This window comes from Erinaceus europaeus, chromosome 3 (genome assembly GCF_950295315.1).
Source record: "Erinaceus europaeus chromosome 3, mEriEur2.1, whole genome shotgun sequence".
Taxonomy (NCBI): Eukaryota; Metazoa; Chordata; class Mammalia; order Eulipotyphla; family Erinaceidae; genus Erinaceus; species Erinaceus europaeus.
In genome coordinates this window covers 184,480,769-184,507,662 of record NC_080164.1, presented here as the reverse complement: position 1 = coordinate 184,507,662, position 26,894 = coordinate 184,480,769, and the positions used below count along the sequence as shown (strand labels likewise).

Here is a 26,894-nt window from a genome sequence, read left to right as displayed (position 1 = left end):
CTCCCCTGCTCTCCCTCCCTCCCCCTCTCTCTCCCTCTCTCTCCCTCTCCTCCTCCCTCCCCCCTCTCCCTCCCTCCCCTGCTGGAGCCTTCCTCCCTTTCTGTCTCCCTCACCTTCTCTCTTTCTCTCTCCCTCCCCTCTCTGTCTCTGTCTCTGTCTGTCTCTCTCTCACCAGCTGTCTGTCTGTCACTTCAGCCTCCCCAGCCCAGACTCCACCCGCGGGATCCACAGGATGGGCGGGGCCACGCGCGGCGGGCGGGGCTCGCGATGGGCGTGGCCCAAGGAAGCGGTTCTTGGTGGGCGGGGCCCTGGTGGGCGGGGCGCCGGTGGGCGGGGCGCCGGTGGGCGGTGCCCTGGTGGGCGGGGTCGCGTGGGCGGGGCGCCGCCCGCCGCCTTGCAGAGACCGCGGGGTCCACGCTGGAGCGGCTGCGGGCGCGCGGCGGAACAGAGCCAGAGCCGGAGCGGGTAAGGTGCGGGGCGGCGGGGCCTCGCGACCCTGCGGCCCTCGGTGCGCGCGGGCGGGCTGCACCACCGGGTGCGCCGGGCGGGGAAGGGGGGCGCCGCCCGGGTCCGCGCTCCGCCGGGGCCGCTCCCCGCCCACCCCGGGCGGCCGCCACCGCGGGCCGAGACTCGGCTGCCCACGCTCCGGCGGGACGCCCGCCCCGCTTCCTCCCGCCGGGACTCCTCGTCGCCAGCCCGCTCCGGGAGGCAGGGACGGCGCCCGGTGGCCTCCGTGGGCAGGACGGCGGCCCGCTGCTGGGTGCTGAGCCCCCACCCGCCTCCCCTCCGCACCCAGCGCACCCAGGGTACCCAGCTAAGGCACCCAGCCAGGGCACCCAGCGCACCCAGCTAAGGGCACCCAGCGCACCCAGGGCACCCAGCGCACCCAGGGTACCCAGCTAAGGCACCCAGCCAGGGCACCCAGCGCACCCAGGGCACCCAGCTAAGGGCACCCAGCGCACCCAGGGCACCCAGCCAGGGCACCCAGCGCACCCAGTGCACCCAGCCAGGGCACCCAGCGCACCCAGAGCACCCAGTGCACCCAGCCAGGGCACCCAGCGCACCCAGCGCACCCAGGGCACCCAGCTAAGGGCACCCAGCTAAGGGCACCCAGCGCACCCAGGGCACCCAGCCAGGGCACCCAGCGCACCCAGTGCACCCAGCCAGGGCACCCAGCGCACCCAGAGCACCCAGTGCACCCAGCCAGGGCACCCAGCGCACCCAGAGCACCCAGTGCACCCAGCCAGGGCAACCAGCACACCCAGGGCACCCAGCGCACCCAGGGCACCCAGCTAAGGGCACCCAGCACACCCAGCCAGGGCACCCAGCACACCCAGCCAGGGCACCCAGCTCACCCAGGGCACCCAGCCAGGGCACCCAGCACAACCAGGAAGCGGGAGTCCCCACCCGGGAAGCTCCAGTCCAGGCTGTCTCTGCCCGTGTGACCCTAGGGTGGTGCCTGGCGTGGGGCCAGAGCCTGGAAGGGGAGGGAAGGGAAGGGGCACGGTCACTTCTGGCCACGGGGGCCCCAGGGCAGGTGGGCCGGGGACACTGTTACCCGCTGTTGCCGCCTGCACCCCGCAGTCACCCTCTGTGCCCAGGGTCCGGTCCAGCCTGGCCCTCGGGGCAGACAGCCCCCAGCCGGCCACCTGGAGAGAGAGGTGCTGATGGAGGACCTGGACTTTGGGGGGCCCTTCGGGCCTCTGTGGCCAGGGAGAAGCCGGCTCTCTGCAGAGAACGGGAGCATGTGGCAGCGCCGTCCTTCCTGTTCACATGGGCAGAGGAAAGTGGGGGTGATGACTCAACCCCCCGCGTGGACACCCGCAGGCAGGCAAGGCCCCATGGGCGCAGAGGGACGGAGCCATGGCCCCTGAGTCCAGAGGACTGTCTCCCCGCCTGGAAGTGGGGTCATGACCCCAGAGTGGGGGCTGACGACTGCCCTCGAGACTGGTGGCAGCGAGTGGCCACTGTTTAGCGACTGAGCCTTTAGCTGGACAGAGGGGACAGACAGCAGGACCACCTTGGATTGGGGGTGGGGTGGTCTGGGCCAGGAGAGGCAGGGCAGGCGTGTCGAGTCTGAGGACGCAGGGCCTCTCCTGGTCTCTGTCCTTGGGTGTCAGTGACCCTGGCAGTCCTGCCCGCCCCTCCCTGGCCACCTCATGCTCCACCTGCCCCAGTCGGTGTGAGAAGCTGGAGGGGCTCTGGGTGCCACGCCCGAGTTCCTGGGTGCAGTGGTGGGCCCTGAACGCAGTGACGGACTGACCCAGAGCTGGCAGCGCTGGGGCAGCAGACCAGTTTGACCAGCGTGTGTGGCAGACGTGCCGAGGGCGGGGGGTGGGGACCAGGATGCCAGCTCCTGGGCCTGGAGGGCCGGCGGGGCACTCAGCACTGGACTCCTGGGAGGCCTGAGGCCCCTCCAGGCAGCTGAAGACAGAAAAGCCTGTGAGCCGGCCACCTGTGTCTTGGAGCTGGGGGGGTGTCCTCTTTGTGGTCTGTGGTCTGGGGGTGGGGTGGGGTGGGCACATGCCAGCATCACTGAGGGACAACACTGAGCCTCCCGGCCGAGTCACAGCCCCAACCCCCAGGCAGAGACACCCCTGCTCTGGTGGGCAGTGCCCGTGAGCCCCTCCTGCTCTCCCCGCCCAAACCCCACCCTGGAGGTGTCTCACCACACACACACACACACACACACACACACACACACACACACACACCCCAAGGCTGGGACCCCTGTGCCGAGCTGAATGGTCAGCCCTACTGTCCCACTCCCACTCAAGAGCCAGGCCTGGCCCTGCTGGCAGGCAGGAAGGTCTCTGCTCAGACTCCAAAGTCCGGTGGTGAGTGACCCTTGGCTTCTGGGATGACCGGAGCTGGAGGTGGGGGGTGAGCCACAGGGAGAGGTCAGCCAGGGCCGCCTGAGGCCCAGCTCGGAGCCTCACAGCACCTCTGCTACAGTCAGCTGGGCGCACCTACGTGCACCTACCGGCTCCTCCAGAGCCCCAGGCTGTGGGTGGGGCCGGCTGCCTGCTGGAACCTGCGGAGAGGGAGAGTGTTGGTGACACACTGGGTGGCGGCTTGCGTGCTGCGTGCTGAGGGTGGTGGGGGGTGGCTGAGCTTCCCCTGCCCTCTGCCCGGCCACTGTGGGCCCAGCTCCTCTTCCTGCAAAAGCAACGGGGAGCCCTGCCTCTGGGGGCCCTGAGGGGATCTCGTTGAGGGTCACCCGGACTGCACCCCATACCTGGCCAGGCCCTCCCTGTTCTGACCTGCACAGGCCCTGCTGCTCCTGTTGGGGGGTCCTGATCCAGCCACACTTCTTCCGAACACCGGAGAGCCCCATGGCCCCATGCCCCGGCCCCCTAGTTCCCTGAGCCCTCACTGTTGCCCCTGGGCGTGAGCTGGGCTTGGCCCCGTCCTTGCAACGCTGCTGTGGGCAGTGCCCCCTCAACCCTCAGGGGTGTGCTGGGGTCTGCGCCCCAGGTGGCCTGGGGGCTGTCACCTGGTGGTCACGCCTGATACCCCAGAGGAGGGGTGGGAGTGTGGGTGCTCATGGCCCCTGGAAACGGGGGCCCTGTGGGGAGGGCTGGGGAGCGACAACGTGGCGGGCAGCTGAGCAGACAGGTGGCTTCTCTGAACTGGGCTGCTGCCCCCAGTCCTCACGCCCCACGAGGGTTGTACCCCCAGAATTCAGGCACATGGAGCCCCCGTCCCCACCTGCAGGGGAAGCTCCATGAGCGGTGAAGCAGGGCTGCAGGTGTCTGTCTCTCTCCCTCTATCTTCCCTTCCCCTGTCAGTAAAAAAAGCTCCTGGGAGCAAAGGATTCGTAGTGCCGGCCTGAGCCCCAGCTGTAACCCTGGTGGCAAATCTATCAATCAATTAATTAATTAATCTACTACTACTAGTAGGCCCAGCTGTGGTGCACCTGGTTAAGTGCACTTAATACTCAGCACAAGACCCAGGTTCCAGCCCCTGGCTTCCCACTGGCAGCACGGACACTTCACAAGCGGTGAAGCAGCTGTCTGTCTGTCTGTCTCTCTCCCTTGCTATCTTCCCCTTCTCTCTCAATTTATCGCTGTTCTATCCAATAACAAAAAATAAAAAGGAAAAAATGGCTATCAGGAGCAGTGGATTCATAGTTCAGACTCTGTGCCCAGTGATAATTCTGGAGGCAAAAATAAATAAATAGAATAAAATAAAATAACTACTTGGACACAGCTGCCTGTGGCAGCCCTGCTTCTAACAAGCTCTTCCTCCCCTGTGACCGTGACCATTCCTTCCTGGACATTGGACGAGGCCGGGGCTCAGCCTAGGCTCCCCAAAGCCACCAGTTCCAGGGGTACAAGGTCGGGGGGGCCTGGGCTCTGAGGCTCGAGGTGGGCCAGCCAAGTGGCATCTGTCGCAGTAGGAGTGGCAGAGAAAGATCCAGAAGAAGGGCCCAGGGAGGCAGATGGGAGCCTGCACGCTGACCTGGTCCCCACTGGCCATCCCCAGGCAAGGGCGGCCCCTCCCTGCCTCCCAGGGCCCCGGGCAGGGCATGGGAGCCGTGGGGCTGTCCCCTGACCTGCGTCCCCAGGATCAGCCCGGGGGCTCTGGAGCGCTGCCCCGGGAGGCCAAGACCACTGCCAGCTGTCAGGTGCAGGGGAGCCCCAGACTGACCCCGCCCGAGGGGCCTGGTGTGGCTCCACCACGTGACCCTGTGTCCGCTAGCTGAGCTGCCCCCCACGGCCCCGCCGGGCTGTCACGTGGGCAGGGCCTCTGAGGCCAGTCTTCCCGTTTCTCTGGTGTGAGGAGGAGCTCAAGTGGTGTGGCCGCCAGCAGGCCCGCTCTGGGGCAGGAAGTGGGGGAGGAAGAGGCTGAAAAGGGGGACCCTATCCCTGCCCCCCACAGAGGTGCCCCAGGCTCAGGGTCCTGCCAGCTGGGTGCCAGGGGGCTGCTATTCCAGGCTGGGGTGCCAGGGGCGGGCTGCATAGCTTCAGTGCGGGCCAGCTTCTCCATTCAGACAGAGACCGGGCCAGAGAGTGGGGAGAGAGGGAGACAGGGGGAGTCGGGCGGTAGCACAGCGGGTTAAGCGCAGGTGGCGGTGAAGCAGGGCTGCAGGTGTCTGTCTTTCTCTCCCCTCTCTGTCTCCCCTCCTCTCTCCATTTCTCTCTGTCCTATCTAAAGAGAGGGAGAGAGGGAGACGAAGACAGGAGAGCACCCCCCCCCCCCGGAATTGGGTGCTAGGAACCGGCTGTTATGATGGGCACCCAAGACCTTAACGCAGGAAGCAGTGGTTAGTGACTGTGGTACTTTTTACTTGTCATCTGTCACCCGTATCTGCCTACCTGCCTATCATCTACCTATCATCTACTTAGCTGTCTGTCTGTCTGTTTGTCTGTCTGTCTGTCTATCATCCGTGTATCTATCTATCATCTACCTATTTGTCTGTCTATCATCTACTTAGCTGTCTGTCTGTCTATTTATCTATCTATCATCTGTATATCTATCTATAGTCTATGTATCTATCTATCCATCTACCTGTCCTCTTAATGCCGCAGGCACGGTACAAGACAAGAAACAGCCCTGAGTGCAGCAGGACTCTGGCCCCTATACAGTTACCACCCTTCCCACAGTCACTCAGAGCAACAAGCTTCTCAGGCTGTTTTTGCATTCTGTAGAGAGTACGACTTGTTTGGGTTATACGCAGACGCTTGGGCAGACGGAGTGGACCCGAAGGCTGCTGACCAAGGCCACTTTGACTCAGGGGTAGAGAGCCCGGTTCATGCTAAGAGTGGGGGCATTGTCCCTACATGCAGATGTTTCTTTCTTTTTTTTTTATTATTTCATTTTATTTATTTATTATTGGATAGCGACAGAGAGCAATGGAGGGGGGGAGACAGAGGGAGAGAGACAGAGAGACACCCGCAGCCCTGCTTCACCGCTCGTGAAGCTCCCCACTGCAGATGGGGACTGGGGGCTTGAACCCGGGTCCTTGTGCGCTGTGAGGTGAGCGCTCAGCCAGCAGCACCACCACCCGGCCCCTCCTTTCTTTTTCTTTCTTTCTTTCTTTCTTTCTTTCTTTCTTTCTTTCTTTCTTTCTTTTTCCTCCAGGTCATCTCTGGGGCTTGGTGCCGGCACTGCGGACTCACTGCTTCTGGCGGCCACTTATTCCTTTTATTGGACGGGACAGAGGAGCTAGAGGGGGAGAGACAGTGGCCCAGGAGGCAGTGCGGTGGGTAAAGCAGTGGCGGCACGTGGACCAGCGATGTCCGACTCTTTCTCTCTCCTCCTGTCTTCCTCATGAATAAATAAACAAAATCTTGAAAAGAGAAAAGGGGAGAGACCCAGAGACACCTGCAGCCCTGCTTCACTGCTTGTGAAGTGACCCCTTTGCAGGTGGGGAACAGGGGCTCGAACCCGGATCCTTGTGTGGGTCCTTGTGGGTCTGTGTGCCTAGGAGTATGTGCACCACCACCCAGGCCCGCCCCCACCCCACGCATCTTCTCCAGTTAGGAAGCTAACCCGTGCGCCCCACCGTAGCCCTCACACGTGGTTGGTGCCAGGGCTCGAACCCTGGCCACCCTGGTGGGCTGTCTCTCTGGGCCCTGGCGGAGCTGCTGGAGCCCTGTCCCGGGTGGGCCCAGGACCCTGACTAGAAGTGGCCACCCCTCACAGGGGCCAGTGGGGAGCCATGCCCCAGGCCCTCTTCCCCACTCCCTGGGCTCTGGGACCCTTGAGGGCACACCCCCAGCCTGGCTTGGGGGAACAGGAGTTTCTTGGGGTGGCACAAACTGCCAGGTGGGGTGGGACCCGCAAGAGGACGTCGGGAGGGCACGGAGGTAGTGACCTCACCCGGGTGAGGACTGAGACCTCGAGACTTATGCTGTGGCCTGGATGGGATTTCCCAGACCTCACCCACATGGACACCCCTCCCGCCCTGCCCCTGCCCAGTGTGTCCAGGGCTCGGCAGCCTGCCCGGGAGGCCAGTGGGCAGTGCGCAGGGGGCCGGGCCCTTCGCCAGCTGCCTCCTTCCCGGCTTGGAACAATGGGGCACTGTGTGGGCTCCTGGGAACGGCCGGGCTGCCAGCCCCCAGCCCAGCGTGGCGGGCTTCCCGGCAGAGGAGGAACACTTGGTTCCCCAGGCCCAGCTGGCTGGCTCCTCCTTCCGTCTCTTGGCCCCGAGCCTCTTCCTGTGGCCTCTCTGGATTCCTCCTTCTGGTCTCCTTTTCTTTTTATAACTTATTTGTTTATTATTTGATAGAGACAGAGAGAAATTGAGGGGGGGAGACAGAGGGAGAGGGATGGAGAGACACCTGTAGCCCTGCCTCACCGCTCGCAAAGCTTCCCCCTGCAGGTGGGGAGCGGGGGTTTGGACCCAGGTCCCTGTGCACTGTGACGTGAGCACATAACCAGGTGCACCACTGCCTGTCGACCCCCAGTCTCTGTCCAGCAGAGACTCAGGCCCCCAGGACCCACCATGCCCCTGCAGCCAGTCCTCATCTGCTGCCCTGCTTCCAGCCTGTAGGTGACCCCAGGCACAGCCAAGCTCAGACTCAATGGGGACTGGGAAGGGGGGCGATGGTGCAAAAAAGCTGAAATTCAGCAGCGAGCGCACGTGACCACTGTGCACAAGGCCCTGGGTTCAAGTCTAGCTCAAAACAGCACCAAGCACAGCACAGGGTGGGCAGGGCTGTGGGGTCTCTCCTATCTCAGCACCCTGCACAGCACCCAGGGAGCCCATGGAGGGTGGGCAGGGCTGTGGGGTCTCTCCTCTCTCAGCACCAGGCACAGCACCCAGGGAGCCCATGGAGGGTGGGCAGGGCTGTGGGGTGTCTCCTCTCTCAGCACCCTGCACAGCACCCAGGGAGCCCATGGAGGGTGGGCAGGGCTGTGGGGTCTCTCCTCTCTCAGCACCAGGCACAGCACCCAGGGAGCCCATGGAGGGTGGGCAGGGCTGTGGGGTGTCTCCTCTCTCAGCACCAGGCACAGCACCCAGGGAGCCCATGGAGGGTGGGCAGGGCTGTGGGGTCTCTCCTCTCTCAGCACCAGGCACAGCACCCAGGGAGCCCATGGAGGGTGGGCAGGGCTGTGGGGTGTCTCCTCTCTCAGCACCAGGCACAGCACCCAGGGAGCCCATGGAGGGTGGGCAGGGCTGTGGGGTCTCTCCTCTCTCAGCACCCTGCACAGCACCCAGGGAGCCCATGGAGGGTGAGCAGGGCTGTGGGGTCTCTCCTCTCTCAGCACCAGGCACAGCACCCAGGGAGCCCATGGAGGGTGGGCAGGGCTGTGGGTCTCTCCTCTCTCAGCACCCTGCACAGCACCCAGGGAGCCCCATGGAGGGTGGGCAGGGCTGTGGGGTCTCTCCTCTCTCAGCACCCTGCACAGCACCCAGGGAGCCCCATGGAGGGTGGGCAGGGCTGTGGGGTGTCTCCTCTCTCAGCACCAGGCACAGCACCCAGGGAGCCCATGGAGGGTGGGCAGGGCTGTGGGGTGTCTCCTCTCTCAGCACCCTGCACAGCACCCAGGGAGCTCATGGAGGGTGGGCAGGGCTGTGGGGTCTCTCCTCTCTCAGCACCAGGCACAGCACCCAGGGAGCCCATGGAGGGTGGGCAGGGCTGTGGGGTGTCTCCTCTCCCAGCACCCTGCACAGCACCCAGGGAGCCCATGGAGGGTGGGCAGGGCTGTGGGTTCTCTCCTCTCTCAGCACCCTGCACAGCACCCAGGGAGCCCATGGAGGGTGGGCAGGGCTGTGGGGTCTCTCCTCTCTCAGCACCCTGCACAGCACCCAGGGAGCCCATGGAGGGTGGGCAGGGCTGTGGGGTCTCTCCTCTCTCAGCACCCTGCACAGCACCCAGGGAGCCCATGGAGGGTGGGCAGGGCTGTGGGGTCTCTCCTCTCTCAGCACCCTGCACAGCACCCAGGGAGCCCATGGAGGGTGAGCAGGGCTGTGGGGTCTCTCCTCTCTCAGCACCCTGCACAGCACCCAGGGAGCCCATGGAGGGTGGGCAGGGCTGTGGGGTCTCTCCTCTCTCAGCACCCTGCTCAGCACCCAGGGAGCCCCATGGAGGGTGGGCAGGGCTGTGGGGTGTCTCCTCTCTCAGCACCCTGCACAGCACCCAGGGAGCCCATGGAGGGTGGGCAGGGCTGTGGGGTCTCTCCTCTCTCAGCACCAGGCACAGCACCCAGGGAGCCCCATGGAGGGTGGGCAGGGCTGTGGGGTCTCTCCTCTCTCAGCACCAGGCACAGCACCCAGGGAGCCCATGGAGGGTGGGCAGGGCTGTGGGGGTCTCTCCTTTCTCAGCACCCTGCACAGCACCCAGGGAGCCCATGGAGGGTGGGCAGGGCTGTGGGGTCTCTCCTCTCTCAGCACCAGGCACAGCATCCAGGGAGCCATGGAGGGTGGGCAGGGCTGTGGGGTCTCTCCTCTCTCAGCACCCTGCACAGCACCCAGGGAGCCCATGGAGGGTGGGCAGGGCTGTGGGGTCTCTCCTCTCTCAGCACCCTGCACAGCACCCAGGGAGCCCATGGAGGGTGGACAGGGCTGTGGGGTCTCTCCTCTCTCAGCACCAGGCACAGCACCCAGGGAGCCCCATGGAGGGTGGGCAGGGCTGTGGGGTCTCTCCTCTCTCAGCACCAGGCACAGCACCCAGGGAGCCCCATGGAGGGTGGGCAGGCTGTGGGGTCTCTCCTCTCTCAGCACCAGGCACAGCACCCAGGGAGCCCATGGAGGGTGGGCAGGGCTGTGGGGTGTCTCCTCTCTCAGCACCAGGCACAGCACCCAGGGAACCCATGGAGGGTGGGCAGGGCTGTGGGGTCTCTCCTCTCTCAGCACCCTGCACAGCACCCAGGGAGCCCATGGAGGGTGAGCAGGGCTGTGGGGTCTCTCCTCTCTCAGCACCCTGCACAGCACCCAGGGAGCCCATGGAGGGTGGGCAGGGCTGTGGGGTGTCTCCTCTCTCAGCACCAGGCACAGCACCCAGGGAGCCCATGGAGGGTGAGCAGGGCTGTGGGGTGTCTCCTCTCTCAGCACCCTGCACAGCACCCAGGGAGCCCATGGAGGGTGGGCAGGGCTGTGGGGTCTCTCCTCTCTCAGCACCAGGCACAGCACCCAGGGAGCCCATGGAGGGTGGGCAGGGCTGTGGGGTGTCTCCTCTCTCAGCACCCTGCACAGCACCCAGGGAGCCCATGGAGGGTGGGCAGGGCTGTGGGGTCTCTCCTCTCTCAGCACCAGGCACAGCACCCAGGGAGCCCATGGAGGGTGGGCAGGGCTGTGGGGTGTCTCCTCTCTCAGCACCAGGCACAGCACCCAGGGAGCCCATGGAGGGTGGGCAGGGCTGTGGGGTCTCTCCTCTCTCAGCACCAGGCACAGCACCCAGGGAGCCCATGGAGGGTGGGCAGGGCTGTGGGGTGTCTCCTCTCTCAGCACCAGGCACAGCACCCAGGGAGCCCATGGAGGGTGGGCAGGGCTGTGGGGTCTCTCCTCTCTCAGCACCCTGCACAGCACCCAGGGAGCCCATGGAGGGTGAGCAGGGCTGTGGGGTCTCTCCTCTCTCAGCACCAGGCACAGCACCCAGGGAGCCCATGGAGGGTGGGCAGGGCTGTGGGTCTCTCCTCTCTCAGCACCCTGCACAGCACCCAGGGAGCCCCATGGAGGGTGGGCAGGGCTGTGGGGTCTCTCCTCTCTCAGCACCCTGCACAGCACCCAGGGAGCCCCATGGAGGGTGGGCAGGGCTGTGGGGTGTCTCCTCTCTCAGCACCAGGCACAGCACCCAGGGAGCCCATGGAGGGTGGGCAGGGCTGTGGGGTCTCTCCTCTCTCAGCACCCTGCACAGCACCCAGGGAGCCCATGGAGGGTGGGCAGGGCTGTGGGTTCTCTCCTCTCTCAGCACCCTGCACAGCACCCAGGGAGCCCATGGAGGGTGGGCAGGGCTGTGGGGTCTCTCCTCTCTCAGCACCCTGCACAGCACCCAGGGAGCCCATGGAGGGTGGGCAGGGCTGTGGGGTCTCTCCTCTCTCAGCACCCTGCACAGCACCCAGGGAGCCCATGGAGGGTGGGCAGGGCTGTGGGGTCTCTCCTCTCTCAGCACCCTGCACAGCACCCAGGGAGCCCATGGAGGGTGAGCAGGGCTGTGGGGTCTCTCCTCTCTCAGCACCCTGCACAGCACCCAGGGAGCCCATGGAGGGTGGGCAGGGCTGTGGGGTCTCTCCTCTCTCAGCACCCTGCTCAGCACCCAGGGAGCCCCATGGAGGGTGGGCAGGGCTGTGGGGTGTCTCCTCTCTCAGCACCCTGCACAGCACCCAGGGAGCCCATGGAGGGTGGGCAGGGCTGTGGGGTCTCTCCTCTCTCAGCACCAGGCACAGCACCCAGGGAGCCCCATGGAGGGTGGGCAGGGCTGTGGGGTCTCTCCTCTCTCAGCACCAGGCACAGCACCCAGGGAGCCCATGGAGGGTGGGCAGGGCTGTGGGGGTCTCTCCTTTCTCAGCACCCTGCACAGCACCCAGGGAGCCCATGGAGGGTGGGCAGGGCTGTGGGGTCTCTCCTCTCTCAGCACCAGGCACAGCATCCAGGGAGCCATGGAGGGTGGGCAGGGCTGTGGGGTCTCTCCTCTCTCAGCACCCTGCACAGCACCCAGGGAGCCCATGGAGGGTGGGCAGGGCTGTGGGGTCTCTCCTCTCTCAGCACCCTGCACAGCACCCAGGGAGCCCATGGAGGGTGGACAGGGCTGTGGGGTCTCTCCTCTCTCAGCACCAGGCACAGCACCCAGGGAGCCCCATGGAGGGTGGGCAGGGCTGTGGGGTCTCTCCTCTCTCAGCACCAGGCACAGCACCCAGGGAGCCCCATGGAGGGTGGGCAGGCTGTGGGGTCTCTCCTCTCTCAGCACCAGGCACAGCACCCAGGGAGCCCATGGAGGGTGGGCAGGGCTGTGGGGTCTCTCCTCTCTCAGCACCCTGCACAGCACCCAGGGAGCCCATGGAGGGTGGGCAGGGCTGTGGAGTCTCTCCTCTCTCAGCACCCTGCACAGCACCCAGGGAGCTCATGGAGGGTGGGCAGGGCTGTGGGGTCTCTCCTCTCTCAGCACCCTGCACAGCACCCAGGGAGCCCATGGAGGGTGGGCAGGGCTGTGGGGTCTCTCCTCTCTCAGCACCCTGCACAGCACCCAGGGAGCCCATGGAGGGTGGGCAGGGCTGTGGGGTCTCTCCTCTCTCAGCACCAGGCACAGCACCCTGGGAGCCCATGGAGGGTGGGCAGGGCTGTGGGGTCTCTCCTCTCTCAGCACCAGGCACAGCACCCAGGGAGCCCATGGAGGGTGGGCAGGGCTGTGGGTCTCTCCTCACTTCTCCCTTTCTCTTTTACCTTTCTCTCTAAGTCTAAGAAGAAAGAAAGAGAGTGAGAGAGAGAGAGAGAGGGAGAGAGAGAAAGAAAGAAAGAGAGAGAAAAGAAGAGTAAAGAAAAGAAGGTTCTCAGCGTGCAGGACGGCTCGGCCCATTCCCTGACCCCTAAGAGAAAAATAACAAGTGTGGTGGTCCGGGCGGTGGCGCAGCGGATAAAGCATCAGACTCTCAGGCATGAGGTCCTGAGTTCAGTGCCGGCAGCACATGTGCCAGAGTGATGTCTGGTTCTCTCTGTCTCTCCTGTCTTTCTCATAAATCAGTAAAATCTTTGGAAAGAGACAAGAGAACAAGTGTGGTTTGGGTGGTGGTGCCAAGCAGCCTGTCATGGGCAAGGAGCCAGATTTGAGCCTCCAGTCCCCACTCCAGGGGAAGCTTTATGAGCAGTGAAGCCGGCCTGCAGGTGTCTCTCTGTCTCTTTCCTTCTCTGTCTCCCTCTCCCCCTTTCAATTTCTCTCTGTCCTGTCAAGTAATATAAAATATAAAAAAAAAAAAGGCTGCTGGGGGCAGTGGACTTGCTGTACAGGCACTGAGTCCCAGTGACAAGCCTGGTGGCCATTAAACAAAAGAAGAAAAGAAAAGAAAAGAGAACTGCATGCAAGAAGAAAGGGGGCCGGGCGGCAGCGCAGCGGGGTAAGCGCAGGGGGCGCAAAGCGCAGGGACCGGCGTAAGGATCCTGGTTCGAGCCCCCTGGCTCCCCACCTGCAGGGGAGTCGCTTCCCAGGCGGTGAAGCAGGTCTGCAGGTGTCTATCTTTCTCTCCCCCTCTCTGTCTCCCCCTCCTCTCTCCATGTCTCTCTGTCCTATCCAACAACGACGACATCAATAACCACAACAGTAACAAGGGTAACAAAAGGGAGTAAATTAAAAGAGAGAGAGAGAGAGAGAGAGAAAAGAAGTGAGGGCAGAGGGGGGCAGAGGTGTGGGAAGGAGGTGCCAGGCCCATGGCCCTGGGCTCTGTCTGGGAGACCCGCCCTGGGGACAAGGCCACAATGTGGGGCTTCCAGCTCCGTGTTCCCAGGGGACGCCACACGCAGAGTCCTGGGGTGAGTGTCAGGGCCGAGCGGTTGGTGTCCAGCAGACGAGCACGGGTGCCCTGCCGATGGCTCAGTGGGTACCGTGCTGACCTCTGACCTCTGCCAGCCCGGGCTCCCAGCAGGGCTGCCCTCAGCCTCCTTGGCCTTGGTGGCCGGCTGTCTGGTTCCCTGTCCTCAGCTCTGGGGCCTGGGCTGAACGGGTGTGCCTGGGCCCTGGGGCCCATGCTGGACCTGACGCCTCTGGCTTTCCCTGCCTGCTGCCTCTGTGGTCCTCAGAGTGTCCACCTGGGAGCCTTCGGGGGGTGAGGGTTGCACAACATAGCAGCCATCCTGGGGTGGGGCCCTTGTCATGAGGCTGTGAGTCAGAGACTCTGGCTCTGGAGTGTGAGGCCTGACCCTGGACGCAGGGTGTGGCCAAGCCGGCCGGGCTCCCCTATGTCCCAGTGCCAGAACTCAGAGGCAGAGGGCCCCTGGGCAGCAGATGGCAAGAAACAGTAGGTCCTGGCGCTGCGGCCGGCCTGCCCTGCCTGATTCAGTGAGGACCGGCGTGCCCTGCCCTGCCCTGCCCTGCCCTGCCCTGCCTGATTCAGTGTGGACCGGTGTGCCCTGCCCTGCCCTGCCCTGCCCTGCCTGATTCAGTGTGGACCGGTGTGCCCTGCCCTGCCCTGCCCTGCCCTGCCTGATTCAGTGTGGACCGGTGTGCCCTGCCCTGCCCTGCCCTGCCCTGCCCTGCCTGATTCAGTGTGGACCGGTGTGCCCTGCCCTGCCCTGCCCTGCCCTGCCCTGCCCTGCCCTGCCTGATTCAGTGTGGACCGGTGTGCCCTGCCCTGCCCTGCCCTGCCCTGCCTGATTCAGTGTGGACCAGTGTACCCTGCCCTGTCCTGCCCTGTCCTGCCCTGCCCTGCCCTGCCCTGCCCTGTCCTGCCCTGTCCTGCCTTGCCCAGCCCTCCCCTGCCCAGTGTGGCCCACCCTGCCCAGCCCTCCCCTGCCCTGCCCTGCCCAGTGTGGCCCACCCTGCCCTGCCCTGCCCAGACATAGGACCCCATCTCTCCCAGGAGTATGGACGGTCCTCTTGAGCGTTCTTTTTTTTTTTAACTTGTTTTTTTTTTTAATTCTTTATTGGGGAATTAATGTTTTACATTCAACAGTAAATACAATAGTTTGTACATGCATAACATTCCCCAGTTTCCCATATAACAATACAACCCCCACTAGGTCCTCTATCATCCTTCATGGACCTGTATTCTCCCCACCCACCCACCCCAGAGTCTTTTACTTTGGTGCAATACGCCAACTCCAGTTCAGGTTCTACTTGTTTGTTTTTTTTTTTTTTCTGATCTTGTTTTTCAACTTCTGCCTGAGAGTGAGGTCATCCCATATTCATCCTTCTGTTTCTGACTTATTTCACTCAACATGATTTTTTCAAGGTCCATCCAAGATCGCCTGAAAACGGTGAAGTCACCATTTTTTACAGCTGAGTAGTATTCCATTGTGTATATAGACCACAACTTGCTCAGCCACTCATCTGTTGTTGGACACCTGGGTTGCTTCCAGGTTTTGGCTATTACAAATTGTGCTGCCAAGAACATATGTGGACACAGATCTTTTTGGATGGATGTGTTGGGTTCCTTAGGATCTATCCTCAGGAGAGGAATTGCAGGGTCACAGGGTAGGTCCATTTCTAGCCTTCTGAGAGTTCTCCAGACTGTTCTCCACAGAGGTTGGACCCATTGGCATTCCCACCAGCAGTGCAGGAGGGTTCCTTTGACCCCACACCCTCTCCAGCATTTGCTGCTGTTACCTTTTCTGATGTATGACATTCTCACAGGAGTGAAGTGATATCTCATTGTTGTCTTGATTTGCATTTCTCTGACAATCAGAGACTTGGAGCATTTTTTCATGTGTTTCTCGGCCTTTTGGATCTCTTCTGTGGTGAATATTCTGTCCATGTCCTCCCCCCATTTTTGGATGGGGTTATTTGTTGTCTTGTTGTTGAGTCTGGCAAGCTCTTTATATATGTTGGTTATTAAACTCTTGTCTGCTGTATGGCATGTAAAGATCTTCTCCCATTCTGTGAGGGGTCTCTTGATTTGGGTAGTGGTTTCTTTTGCTGTGAAGAAGCTTTTTAATTTGATGTAGTCCCATAGGTTTATACTTGCCTTAGTCTTCCTTGTAATTGGATTCGTTTCATTGAAGATGTCTTTGAAATTTATGCGGAAAAGAGTTCTGCCAATATTTTCCTCTAAGTATCTGATAGTTTGTGGTCTAACATCCAAGTCCTTGATCCACTTGGAATTTACTTTTGTATTTGGTGAGATACAGTGATTCAGTTTCATTCTTCTGCATGTTTCAACCCATTGTTTCCAACACCATTTGTTGAAGGGACTCTGCTTTCCCCATGTAATAGTCTGGGCCCCTGTGTCAAAGATGAGATGTCCATAGGTGTGGGGGCTCACTTCTGGGCTCTCCCTCTTGAGCATTCTTAGGGGCCTGCATCTCGGGGCAGGCTGTGTGAGGGGTGGCAGAGTCTAGCCAGGGCCTGAGGTGACCTGGCGGGGGTGTGAGTATGTCCACCCAGCAGGCCACAGGTGTGGGGAACTGCCCCCTTACCCATGTGGTCAGCAGAGTCCCGGAGTAGCCCTACCCACCCCATGCCAGGCCAGGCAGTCCTCAGGGTGGACACTGGTGTGGAAGGCGGGGTCAGTGGCTGTGAGTCCTCTGGGAGGGGGCCGACCCGAGGGCCACAGGGGTGCATCCTGCCCCCATGACATCATACCACTGCGTGGTATGGGGGCTTCTCCCTCTGCCCTTTGACACAGCAGTGCCTGTCCCCCACGCCCACCCGGGGCGGCCCGCTGAGGGGACTAGGTGCCCACACCAGCCTGCCTCCTCGAGCAGCGCGCAGGGGAGTAGCAGTGGATGGTGGATGGCTGTGGACACTGAGGAAGCTGGCTCTGGACTGAGGGGCGGCAGGCACTGACCTGGGCTCAGGGTGGCAGTGGACGGCAGTGGATGCTGGGGAAAGCCACTGAGGACTGGGAGGCCCGTGGGAGCCAGAATCCCAGGGTTCAGCCCTTGGAGGGGCATCTCCCTGCAGGCCGGGCCGGGACATCGTGGGGGTCTGAGGCTAGTCCCACGGGTGGCTTGGGGGTCTGGGGGTTCTGTGCCTGGGGACTGCACTGACCGTCTCTGGCTTCAAACAGCAGCAGTGACTCTGACTCACAGGCCTGGCACCGGGACTCCAATCATGGTGTCCTGGGCTTGAGGACACCCCGACCCGGCCCCAGCCAGCCCTGGCTCTGCACGAATAACTCATTTCTCTTATTTTCTTTTTTGTTATTGTATTCATTTATTTTGCCCCCAGGGTTATTGCCGGGGCTTGGTGCCTGCACTACGAATCCACTGCTCCTGGAGGCCGTTTTTTCCCTTTTGTTGCCTTGTTGTTCATTATTGTTGTTGTTTATTATTGTTGTTTCTGCTGTCGTTGTTGGCTAGGACAGAGAGAAATGGAGAGAGGAGGGGCAGACAGAGAGGGGGAGAGAAAGACAGACACCTGCAGACCGGCTTCACCGCCTGGGAAGTGACCTCCCTGCAGGTGGGGAGCCGGGGGCTCGAACCGGGATCCTTACGCCGGTCCTTGCGCTTAGTGCCCCGTGCGCTTAACCTGCTGCGCTACCACCCAGTCCCCCTTTTATGTTATTTTATGTTTTGCTTCTAGAATTATCACTGGGTCTCAGTGCCAGCACTGGAACCACAGCTCCTGGTGTCCATTTTTCCCTTTTTTTTATTTTTTATTTTTTCCCATTTTATTAGGACAGAGAGAAATTGAGAGGGAACAGGGAGATAGTGAGGGACAGAGAAAAGGGGCCAGGTGGTGGGCCACCTGGTTAGATGTGCACGTTACAGTGTGCGCGGCCCCTACCTGAAGGAGGAAAGCTTCACAAGTGGTGAAGCAGAGGTGTAGAGCCTCACTATCTCTTCCTCCCTCTCAATTTCTCTCTGTCTTTATTCAGTAACAAATAAATGAAATAAAGAGGCCAGATGGTGGTGCATCTGGTTGAGCGCACAAGGACCCGGGTTCAAGCCCCCAGCCCCTACCTGCAGTGGTGAAGCAGGGCTGCGGGGGTCTCTCTCCCTCTATCATCTCCTCCCCTCTCAATTTGTCTGCCTCTATCTAATAAAGATCATGAAAAAAATAAATAAAACAAAAAGATTTTTTACAAACAAGGGGAGAAAGAGAGACACCGCAGACCTGCTTCACCGCCGCAGATGAGGGAGTGGGCCTTGAACCCGGTCCTTGTGCATCCACCGTACCGCGTGTGCTCAGCCGGGTGCTCCACCGCCACCCGCCCCACTTCTCCGCCCCCTTCTCTTCCTCTTCTTCATCCTGCTTCCTGAGTGTGGAGATGGGGCTCCTGCTTGTGGGCTTTCCCACAGCCGGGCAGGGGCGGGCCAGCCTGGCGCGGGCCCTCCAGTGAGTGTCTCTGGTCGCTCTGCCGCCCTCCTGGGGGGCTGCGTGGGGGGCCTCCGCTGGACTCTGCTGCATGTGGAAAGATTCCTTCCCCACGGGGGCACGTGCAGAGCTCTGTGTCCCCTTAGAGTTCGCCACATGGTGTGGGGTGTCCTGGGTGGGGTCTGCCTTGATGCCCAGCTGGGTGGTGCCAGGACTGGGTTCTGGGAGCCTTCACCGTCTGCCCCGGGGTGGGGGGAGGGGACAGTCCCCAGAGGGGAGGGTATGCGGCCCAGGGGAGGGGCTGAGCGCAGCGTCAGGAGAGCTGGAGGCTTCCCGACGAGCGTGCCCGGACCCTCCTGGACTGGGCACAGGGCCCTGGGTGTCCTCAGGGGCCATGGCTGTGGTGCCCAGGGTGGGGCCCCTCCTCTCGGTTCCCGAGGCCAGTGTGGGGGATGGGCGCTCTGCGAGCGAGCTCTGGAGCCCAGGCGGAGGCCACCCCTCTTCACCTGGACCGACTCCCTGGTGGCCGGGGGCCAGTGTGGGGTCCTGGCTGGACCCGGGGTGAAAGGTCACAGAGCTGCCGGGCTTCAGGAGGGTCCCGTGACCTCTGTGCTGGGCGGACCCTGAAGGGCAGCCTCGTTTGCCGTGGGGGTGAAACGCGGTGGGGGGGCACATGGAGAAACCGAGGTAAGCCCACCCTGGACGCCTGACCCCGCCTCCCTAAGGGAGACCACCGCGGCTGGCCGCTCCCCTGTCCTGGCCGAGCTGGGTGGGGCAGGTGCAGCCCCGGTGCAGGGTTCCAGCCTCCACCTCAGCCCTCCTCATCCACCCTTCCGTCTGTCCGTCTGTCCGTCCCAGGTGGCTGGCGCGTCCCCAGTCTCCCTGGGCCTCGAGCCCGCTTGCTCTGACTCCCCCCACCCTGGGATGATGCCCCAGAGCTCTCCGTGCTTCCTGCAGTTGCCGGGAGCCCTGGAGGCAGGCAGGTGGCCCAGTGCTCAGCTGCGAAGGCTGGAGCCCCTGCGTCAGCTTTGGGCCGGGAGGAAGCTGCCCGTGGGGCAGAGCAGGCTGGCAGGGCAGGAGTGGCAGGGACGGGCTCTCCACGCAGGCCACTGGGCTTCCCGGCCAGCTGGGTACTCTGAACTCGCCCCACCACCGCTGCTCCTGGCAGAGGGCAGAAGGGCCACCTAGGCCTTGGGGACAGAGGGACAGGACAGCATGGAAGGGGATAGCCAGTGCCCATGGCGAGACACGGCCCCCACAACATCCCGAGGCCCTGGAGCTAGAGTCCCCCGGGTGTGACCTGGGGACAGAGCTGCCTTGGAGGGGGCCACAGGGGAAGCCGGGGGTGGGGGAGAGGGGACATAGGCCTCAGGCTGGGCTGACCAGTGCACTTCCTCCAGGGGACACGGCTGCCTGGAGCTGCGGTCCCAGGGGGCCGGCCCGGGACGGTGACGGTGCAGGGACGGTGACGGTGCAGTGACGGGGAGGTCCTCACGGGCGGGCAGGAGGCGGGAAGGCAGGAAGTGTGCTGCCCAAGCCCTGGCAGGAAGTCCCAGTGGAGGAGGCCCCCGAAGGCCTGGGGCCACAGGGCTGGGCGCCGGGTGGCCTTCCCGAGGGGATGGTGGCCTGAGCCCATGGCCACACCCTGCCCGCTGGCCAGCAAGAGGAGAGCCATGTGCTGGGTCAGTGCCCTCAGGTCAGTGGGGCGGGTGGGGGTCCCCAGAGTGGGTTCTGAGGAGAGGTGGCGCCCGGGTGGGGGGTCACTGTTGGACCCAGGCCCCACCCCCAGGGGCCCCAGGCGTCCTGCAGGAATGGCCGCTGGGTGCCCTGCATGCTGGTGGGGGGGGTGCAGGGGGGCACCTGTGTGTTGTGAGAGACCGAGCCAGGGCCTGCCTGAGCTGTGCTTGGGGACCTGGGGGGCTGAGGAGGGCTGAGGGGACCTGGGGGGGCAGGGACCTGGGGGGCTGAGGAGGGCTGAGGGGACCTGGGAGGCAGGGACCTGGGGGGCTGAGGAGGGCTGAGGGGACCTGGGGGGCCTGGGGGGGGGCTTCAGGGACCTGGGGGGCCTGGGGGGGGCTTCAGGGACCTGGGGGGCTGAGGAGGGCTGAGGGGACCTTGGGAGCTGAGGAGGGCTTCAGGGACCTGGGGGGCCTGGGGGGGGCTTCAGGGACCTGGGGTGCTCAGGAGGGCTGAGGGGCCTGTGGGGGCTGGGAGGGGCCTCAGGAAAGCTGAGGGGGTGGGGGGGGGGCTGGGGTCTCAGGGACCTGAAAGGGTCTCCGGTACCAGGGGCTCCAGAGATCTGAGGGGCTGGGGGTTTAGGGACCTAGAGGGTTGGGGTGTCAGGGATCTGAGGGGTCTGGGGGTCTCAGGGTCCTAGAGGGTTGGAGTATCAGGGCCCTGGTCTCTGGGTGGGTCTTATGGTCCTAGAGGGTTGGGGTGTCAGGGATCTGAGGGGTCTGGGGGTCTCAGGGTCCTAGAGGGTTGGGGTGTCAGGGATCTCAGGGGTCTGGGGTGTCTCAGGGTCCTAGTAGGTTGGGGTGTCAGGGTCCTGGCGGCTGGGGGTCTCAGGGACCTAGAGGGTTGGGGTGTCAGGGCTCTGGGGTCTCGTAGGTCTCCGTGTCCTAGTGGGTTGGGGTGTCAGGGCCTGGGGACTGGGGGTCTCAACGTCCTAGAGGGTTGGGTTGTCAGGGATCTGAGGGGTCTTGGGCTCTCAGGGTCCTAGACGGTTTGGTTGTCAGGGCCTGTGTCTCAGGTGTCTCAGGGACCTAGAGGGTTGGGATGTCAGGGTCCTGGGGGCTGGGTGGTCTCAGGGACTCAGAGGGTTGGGTTGTCAGGGCCCTGGGGTCTGGGGTTTCTCAGGGTCCTAGAGGGTTGGGGTGTCAGGGCCTGGGTCTCGGGTGTCTCGGGCCTAGAGGGTTGGGGTGTCAGAGCCCTGGGGCCTGGGGGGGTCTCAGGGTCCTAGTAGGTTGGGGTGTCAGGGCCCTGGTGGCTGGGGGTCTCAGGGACCTAGAGGGTTGGGGTGTCAGGGCTTTGGGTTCTGGGGTGTCTCATGGTCCTAGAGGGTTGGGGTGTCAGGGAGCTGAGAGCTCCTCAGGGGCTGGGGCCTCCAGGAACCTGGGGTTGGGTGTCTGCGGGACCTGGGGTCTCCTGCGGTGACCAGATTGTGCCACCTTCGTGTGCCACTTCTCAGCAGGCTGTTAGTTTTGCTTCTTGCTGGGGAGTGTCTGGGAAGAGGCGAGGAGGAGTGAAACTGAAAGCGAGATGCTCTGTGGGGTGGGTCACCCGCCAGGCTGTGGGTGACGCTGTGACGGTGACTAGGGCCTGGGTCTGTGCTAGGCTATGGGCACAGGGCCGTGGGTGCCCGGACACCCCCGGTGCCAGGTGCTCCCAGTCAGGTCTATGGGATGGCGGAGCACACGCTGGGCGGGGCCTAGGAGCTGGGGTCGGCTGGGCTGGGGGTGCACCTTGGTCCCTGCCCACCAGCCCAGGGCCTCCCATGGAGGTTCTTGTGGGACCCTGGTGGATGTGTGTGTGTCTGTGTGTGTGTGTCTGTGTGTGTCTCTGTGTGTGTGTGTCTCTCTGTGTGTCTCTGTGTGTGTGTATATGTCTGTGTGTGTGTCTGTGTGTGTGTGTCTGTGTGTCTCTGTGTGTGTGTGTCTCTCTGTGTGTCTCTGTGTGTGTGTTTATGTCTGTGTGTGTCTCTGTGTGTATATTTATGTCTGTGTGTGTCTCTGTGTGTGTCTCTGTGTGTGTGTTTATGTCTGTGTGTGTCTCTGTGTGTGTGTGTCTGTGTGTGTCTCTCTGTGTGTCTCTGTGTGTATATCTGTGTCTCTCTGTGTGTCTCTCTGTGTCTCTGTGTGTGTGTATATGTCTGTGTGTGTGTCTGTGTGTGTGTGTTTCTCTGTGTCTCTGTGTGTGTCTCTGTGTGTGTCTCTGTGTGTGTCTGTGTGTGTCTCTGTGTGTGTGTCTGTGTGTGTCTCTCTGTGTCTCTGTGTGTGTGTGTCTCTCTGTGTGTCTCTGTGTGTGTGTGTCTGTGTGTATATCTCTGTGTCTCTGTGTGTGTGTCTGTGTGTGTCTCTGTGTATCTCTGTGTGTGTCTCTGTGTGTATATCTCTGTGTCTCTGTGTGTGTCTGTGTGTGTCTCTGTGTGTGTGTGTGCACGTGTGCACAGGCGTGAGTGTATGCCAGCTATTGTGTGTGAGTGAGTCTGTGGAGAGCATTCTCGCCTGTGTGTGGGCAACAAAGACGTGAGTGTGAACACACGTGTGTGCAGGTGCTCAAGCAGCTAGTGAGTGTGAGAGTGTGCGCTGAGCGTGTGTGTGCGTGTGCGGGTGTGTGAACGAGCACGCTGGGGCCCGGCCCTCAGCTCTGTGGTTCTGACCCAGCTCCTCCTGGCCGCCTCTGACAGGAACCCTGAGCTGTGGTCACCCACGGCGTCAGCTCCCCAGCTGCAGCCAGACACCTCAGCCGCTGCCCTGCATGGGCTCACAAGCCTGCACCCGGGCCGGGGCTCACACGGGCTCACAGGCCTGTACACGGGTCGGGGCTCACACGGGCTCACAGGCCTGTACACGGGTCAGGGCTCACACGGGCTCACAGGCCTGTACACGGGTCGGGGCTCACACGGGCTCACAGGCCTGTACCCGGGCCGGGGCTCATATGGTCTCACAGGCCTGTACATGGGTCGGGGCTCACACGGGCTCACAGGCCTGTACACAGGCTGGGGCTCACACGGGCTCACAGGCCTGTACCCAGGCCGGGGCTTACACGGGCTCACAGGCCTGCACCCAGGCCGGGGTTCACACGGGCTCACAGGCCTGTACACGGGCCAGGGCTCACACGGGCTCACACGGGCTCACAGGCCTGTGCACGCAGCCCCATGCATGTGCCACTATGCAGTGACCCCCTTCCAGGTGGCAGACACAGGGACACAGGACTGGGCTCCTCTGTGCCGGCCACAAGCTCGTGTGTGTGTGTGTGTGTGTGTGTGTGTGTGTGTGTGTGTATCTGTGTGTGTATGTGTGTGTATGTGTATATGTGTGTGAGTGTGTGAGTGTGTATGTGTGTGTGAGTGTGTGTGTGTGAGTGTGTGTGTGTGAATGTGTGTGAGTGTGTGTGTGTGAGTGAGTGTGTGTGTGTGAGTGTGTGTGTGAATGTGTGTGAGTGTGAGTGTGTGTGTGTGAGTGTGTGTGTGTGAGTGTGTGTGTGAATGTGTGTGTGAGTGTGAGTGTGTGTGAGTGTGTGTGTGTGTGTGTGAGTGTGTGTGTGTGTGAGTGTGTGTGAGTGTGTGTGTGTGAGTGTGTGTGTGATTGTGTGTGTGTGTGTGTGTGTGTGTGAGTGTGTGTGAGTGTGTGTGTGTGAGTGTGTGTGTGTGAGTGTGTGTGTGTGATTGTGTGTGTGTGTGTGTGTGAGTGTGTGTGTGTGAGTGTGTGAGTGTGTGTGTGTGTGTGTGTGTGTGTGTGTGTGTGTGTGTGTGTGAGACAAACCCAGCACCTCGCACGTGTGTGACGGCTGAGAGGCCTCCCTGGCCTCAGTTCTTTTGGTTTTTGTGTTTAGTATTGGGAGTACCCCACCCGCGGCCACATTTTGCTTTTCTTCTTCATCTGATAGGATAGAGAGGAATTGAGAGGGGAGGGGAGACAGAGGGGGAGACAAGGGGCTGGGGGTGGCGCACCTGGCTGACTGAACATATCACTGTGTGCAAGGACCCGGGTTCCAGCCCCTGGTCCCAACCTGCAGGGGGGACGATCACGAACCCTGAGGCAGGGCTGCGGGTGTCTCTCTGTCTCCCGCTCTCCCTCCCCTCTCCCCATTCAATTTACTTCTGTCTCTATCCAAAACAGGTAAATCAATAAAATATTTTTTAAAAGGCAGAGGGAGGGGCTAAGAGGTGGCACACCTGGCTGAGTGCACACACTACAGTGTGCAAGGACCTGGGTTCAAGGCCCTGGTCCCCACTTGTGGGGGGAGCTTCACGAGTGGTGAAGTAGAGCTGCAGGTGTCTCTCTGTCTCTCTTCCTCTCGATTTTTCTCTGTCTCTATCCAATAATAAATAAATAGTTAATTTAAAAAGATCTGAAAACATTAAAAAGAGAGACGGGGGGGGGGGGGCGGGCGGTGGTGGCGCAGCAGGTTAAGTGCACATGGTGCAAAGCACAAGGACCGGTGTAAGGATCCCGGTTTGAGCCCCCGGCTCCCCACCTGCAGGGGAGTCGCTTCACAGGCGGTGAAGCAGGTCTGCAGGTGTCTGTCTTTCTCTCTCCCTCTGTTGTCCCCTCCTCTCTCCATTTCTCTCTGTCCTGTCCAATAACGATGACAGCAATAACAATAAACAACAAGGGCAACAAAAGGGAAAAAAAGAGCCTCCAGGAGCAGTGGATTTGTAGGCAGGCACCGAGCCCCAGCAATGACCCTGGAAGTAAAGAGAGAGAGAGAGAGACCTGTGTTACTGGCCTTACTGGCCTCACTGCTCATAAAGCTTGCCTGCAAGTGGGAAGTTGGGCCCTTGTGCATGGGCACCTGTACACATAGCCAGGTGTGCCTGGCCCCAGTTTTATTGATTCATGAGAAAGATAGGAGGAGAGAGAAAGAGCCAGAGTCACGTTGGCACATGTGCTGCCGGGGATTGAACACGGGACCTCACGCTTGAGAGCCCAGTGCTTTATCCACCGTGCCACCTCCCAGACCACCATTTCTTTTTTAAATAAAAGATCGTTTATTTAACACGAGAGACAAGAGCAGGAGAGAGCAAGAGAACCACAGCATCACTCTGGCACATGCAATGCTGGGAATCAAACTCGAGACCTCGTGCTCGAGAGTCCCAGGCTTTACCCACCACGCCACCTCTGCCTGCCGGCAGTGACACCACCACACCCCGTCCCGGCTCCCCGCCCTCCAGGCTGCCCACCGTCCTCCGGCCACCAGGGCTTGGCTCCCTTCCACCTCTGAGGTTCCGAGTGCCCCTCTGCCGGGCCGGGGCGGTGAGGGTGGGGCCAGCGAGTGCCGTGTGCTGGAGCCGGGCAGGGGTGTGGGCGTCGGGCAGGAGGACGGCCTGAGGGGCCCCGTCCCTCGCTGTGCTTTCAGTCCCGCGTCGCCCCCTTGGGTCTGTAGAAGTGCAGCTGCGTGTCCGTGAGTCTGCCTTGCTGCGCTCAAGCCCGGAGCCCCGAGCCACGGGTCTGACTCGCGTGTTTTCCCAGCACACTGCTCAGCTCTGGCTCAGGGTGGTGTCCGGGATGGAGCCTGACAATCTTCTCTCCTTCCTTCCTTCGTTTTGTCCCCCCCACCCCAGACATTTTACTTGTTTTCATTTGCCTATGACACAGAGAAACTGAGAGTGGGGGAGAGAGGGAGAGACAGAGACCTGCAGCGCTGGTTGGCCGCATGTGAAGCTCCCCCGCAGGTGGGCGCTGGAGGCGCGAACCCGGGTCTCTGCGTCTTGTGATCTGTGTGTTCACCCAGGTGCGCCACCGCCTACCTCCCCTCCTTCCTTCCTTCCTTCCTGAGAGAGGAGGGAGTTGAGCTCAGAAAGCTTATGCTTGACAGTTCAGCACTTTACCCGCTGTACTGCCTCTTCTTTCCTTCCTTCCCCCCCCTCTCTCTCTTTCTCTCTCTCTTAATTTTTTAGATAATTTATTTATTTATTCCCTTTTGCTTCCCTTGTTTATTGTTGTTGTTATTGTTGTTGTTGTTGATGTCGTCATTGTTGGACAGGACAGAGAGACATGGAGAGAGGAGGGGAAGACAGAGAGGGGGAGAGAAAGACAGACACCTGCAGACCTGCTTCACCGCCTGGGAAGCGACTCCCCTGCCGGTGGGGAGCCGGGGGTTCGAACCGGGATCCTTATGCCAGTCCTTGTGCTTTGCGCCACATGCGCTTAACCCGCCGCGCCACCGCCCGACTCCCTCCCTCTCTTTCTCTCAAAAAATATTTATTATGGGAAAAACACAGAGAGGAATTGAGAGAGGAGGGGAAGATCGAGTGGGGGAGAGACAGAGAGACCTGCACCCCTGCTCCACCACTCGTGAAGCTTGCAGGGTAGGGAGCGGGGGTTTGAACCTGGGGCCTTGTGTACTGTGATGTGTGTGCTTAGCCCCGTGCACCGCTGTCGGGTCCTCGCTCTCCTAAGCTTGTTTGTTTGGTGAGCGTGACCAGAGCAGCCCTCTGGGTGAGTGTTACGGACTGGAGGCAGCACCCCCAGGCCCTAACCTGCCCAGTCCCTGCCCACCCGCCCAGCTCCCCAAAGGCCCTTAACTGTGGAGGACTGTGGGCCTGCCTGTGTGAGGCCTCCTTCTCTGTGTCTGGGTCTCACTGTGCTCTCATCAGTGGCTGGCCGGCGGGACGTGCGGTGCTGTTAGCCTTAGGCCCTCATGTTGGCCTGGCGGCCGGCTCAGCCCTGCTCACTCAGCTTGGCGGTACATCCTGTCTCTGTCTGTCTCTGAGGGGCTGGGTTCAGGTTGCCAGTATCCTGGTGAGGATTTTTGTTGTTTTTGTGTTTTGTTTTTTTTTTACTTTATTTATTATTTTATTTGGTAGAACACAGAAATTGAGAGGGAAGGGGGATAGAGAGGGAGAGAAACAGAGACGGGGGCCGGGCAGGCGGTGGCGCAGCGGGTTAAGCGCAGGTGGCGCAAAGCGCAGGGACCGGCGTAAAGATCCCCATTCGAGCCCCCGGCTCCCCACCTGCAGGGGAGTCGCTTCCCAGGCGGTGAAGCAGGTCTGCAGGTGTCTGTCTTTCTCTCCCCCTCTCTGTCTTCCCCTCCTCTCTCCATTTCTTTCTGTCCTGTCCAACAACAATACAACAATGTTAAACAACAAGGGCAACAGAAGGGGAAAAAATAGCCTCCAGGAGCAGTGGATTCATAATGCAGACACTGAGTCCCAGCAGTAACCCTGGAGGCAAAAAAATTTTTTTATTTACTTATTCATGAGAAATATAGGAGGGAGAGAGAAAGAACCAGAAATGCACTGCCGGGGACTGAACTTGGGACTGCATGCTTGAGAGTCTTTCTCCTACTAAGGGAGGGACAGGACTGTTGTGG

General features: G+C 61.6%; 1 protein-coding gene across 3 annotated transcripts in view; it reads left to right on the top strand.

Annotated features, from left to right (window-relative positions):
• Positions 1-317: 317 nt before the first annotated feature.
• The window catches only part of SH3BP2 (SH3 domain binding protein 2), a 42,092-nt gene continuing 15,515 nt past the window's right edge, over positions 318-26,894 (top strand). The window contains exon 1 of one of the 3 annotated variants that reach the window (XM_060188530.1): positions 318-465. Coding sequence is in view for 1 of the 3 variants with exons in the window: in XM_060188529.1 (XP_060044512.1) it covers positions 19,490-19,551 (62 nt within the window). In the remaining 2 variants the exon portion in view is untranslated. Of the gene's footprint in view, positions 466-19,392; positions 19,552-26,894 lie in introns of those variants that run through there. The other 2 variants (XM_060188531.1, XM_060188529.1) reach the window with 2 other exon arrangements.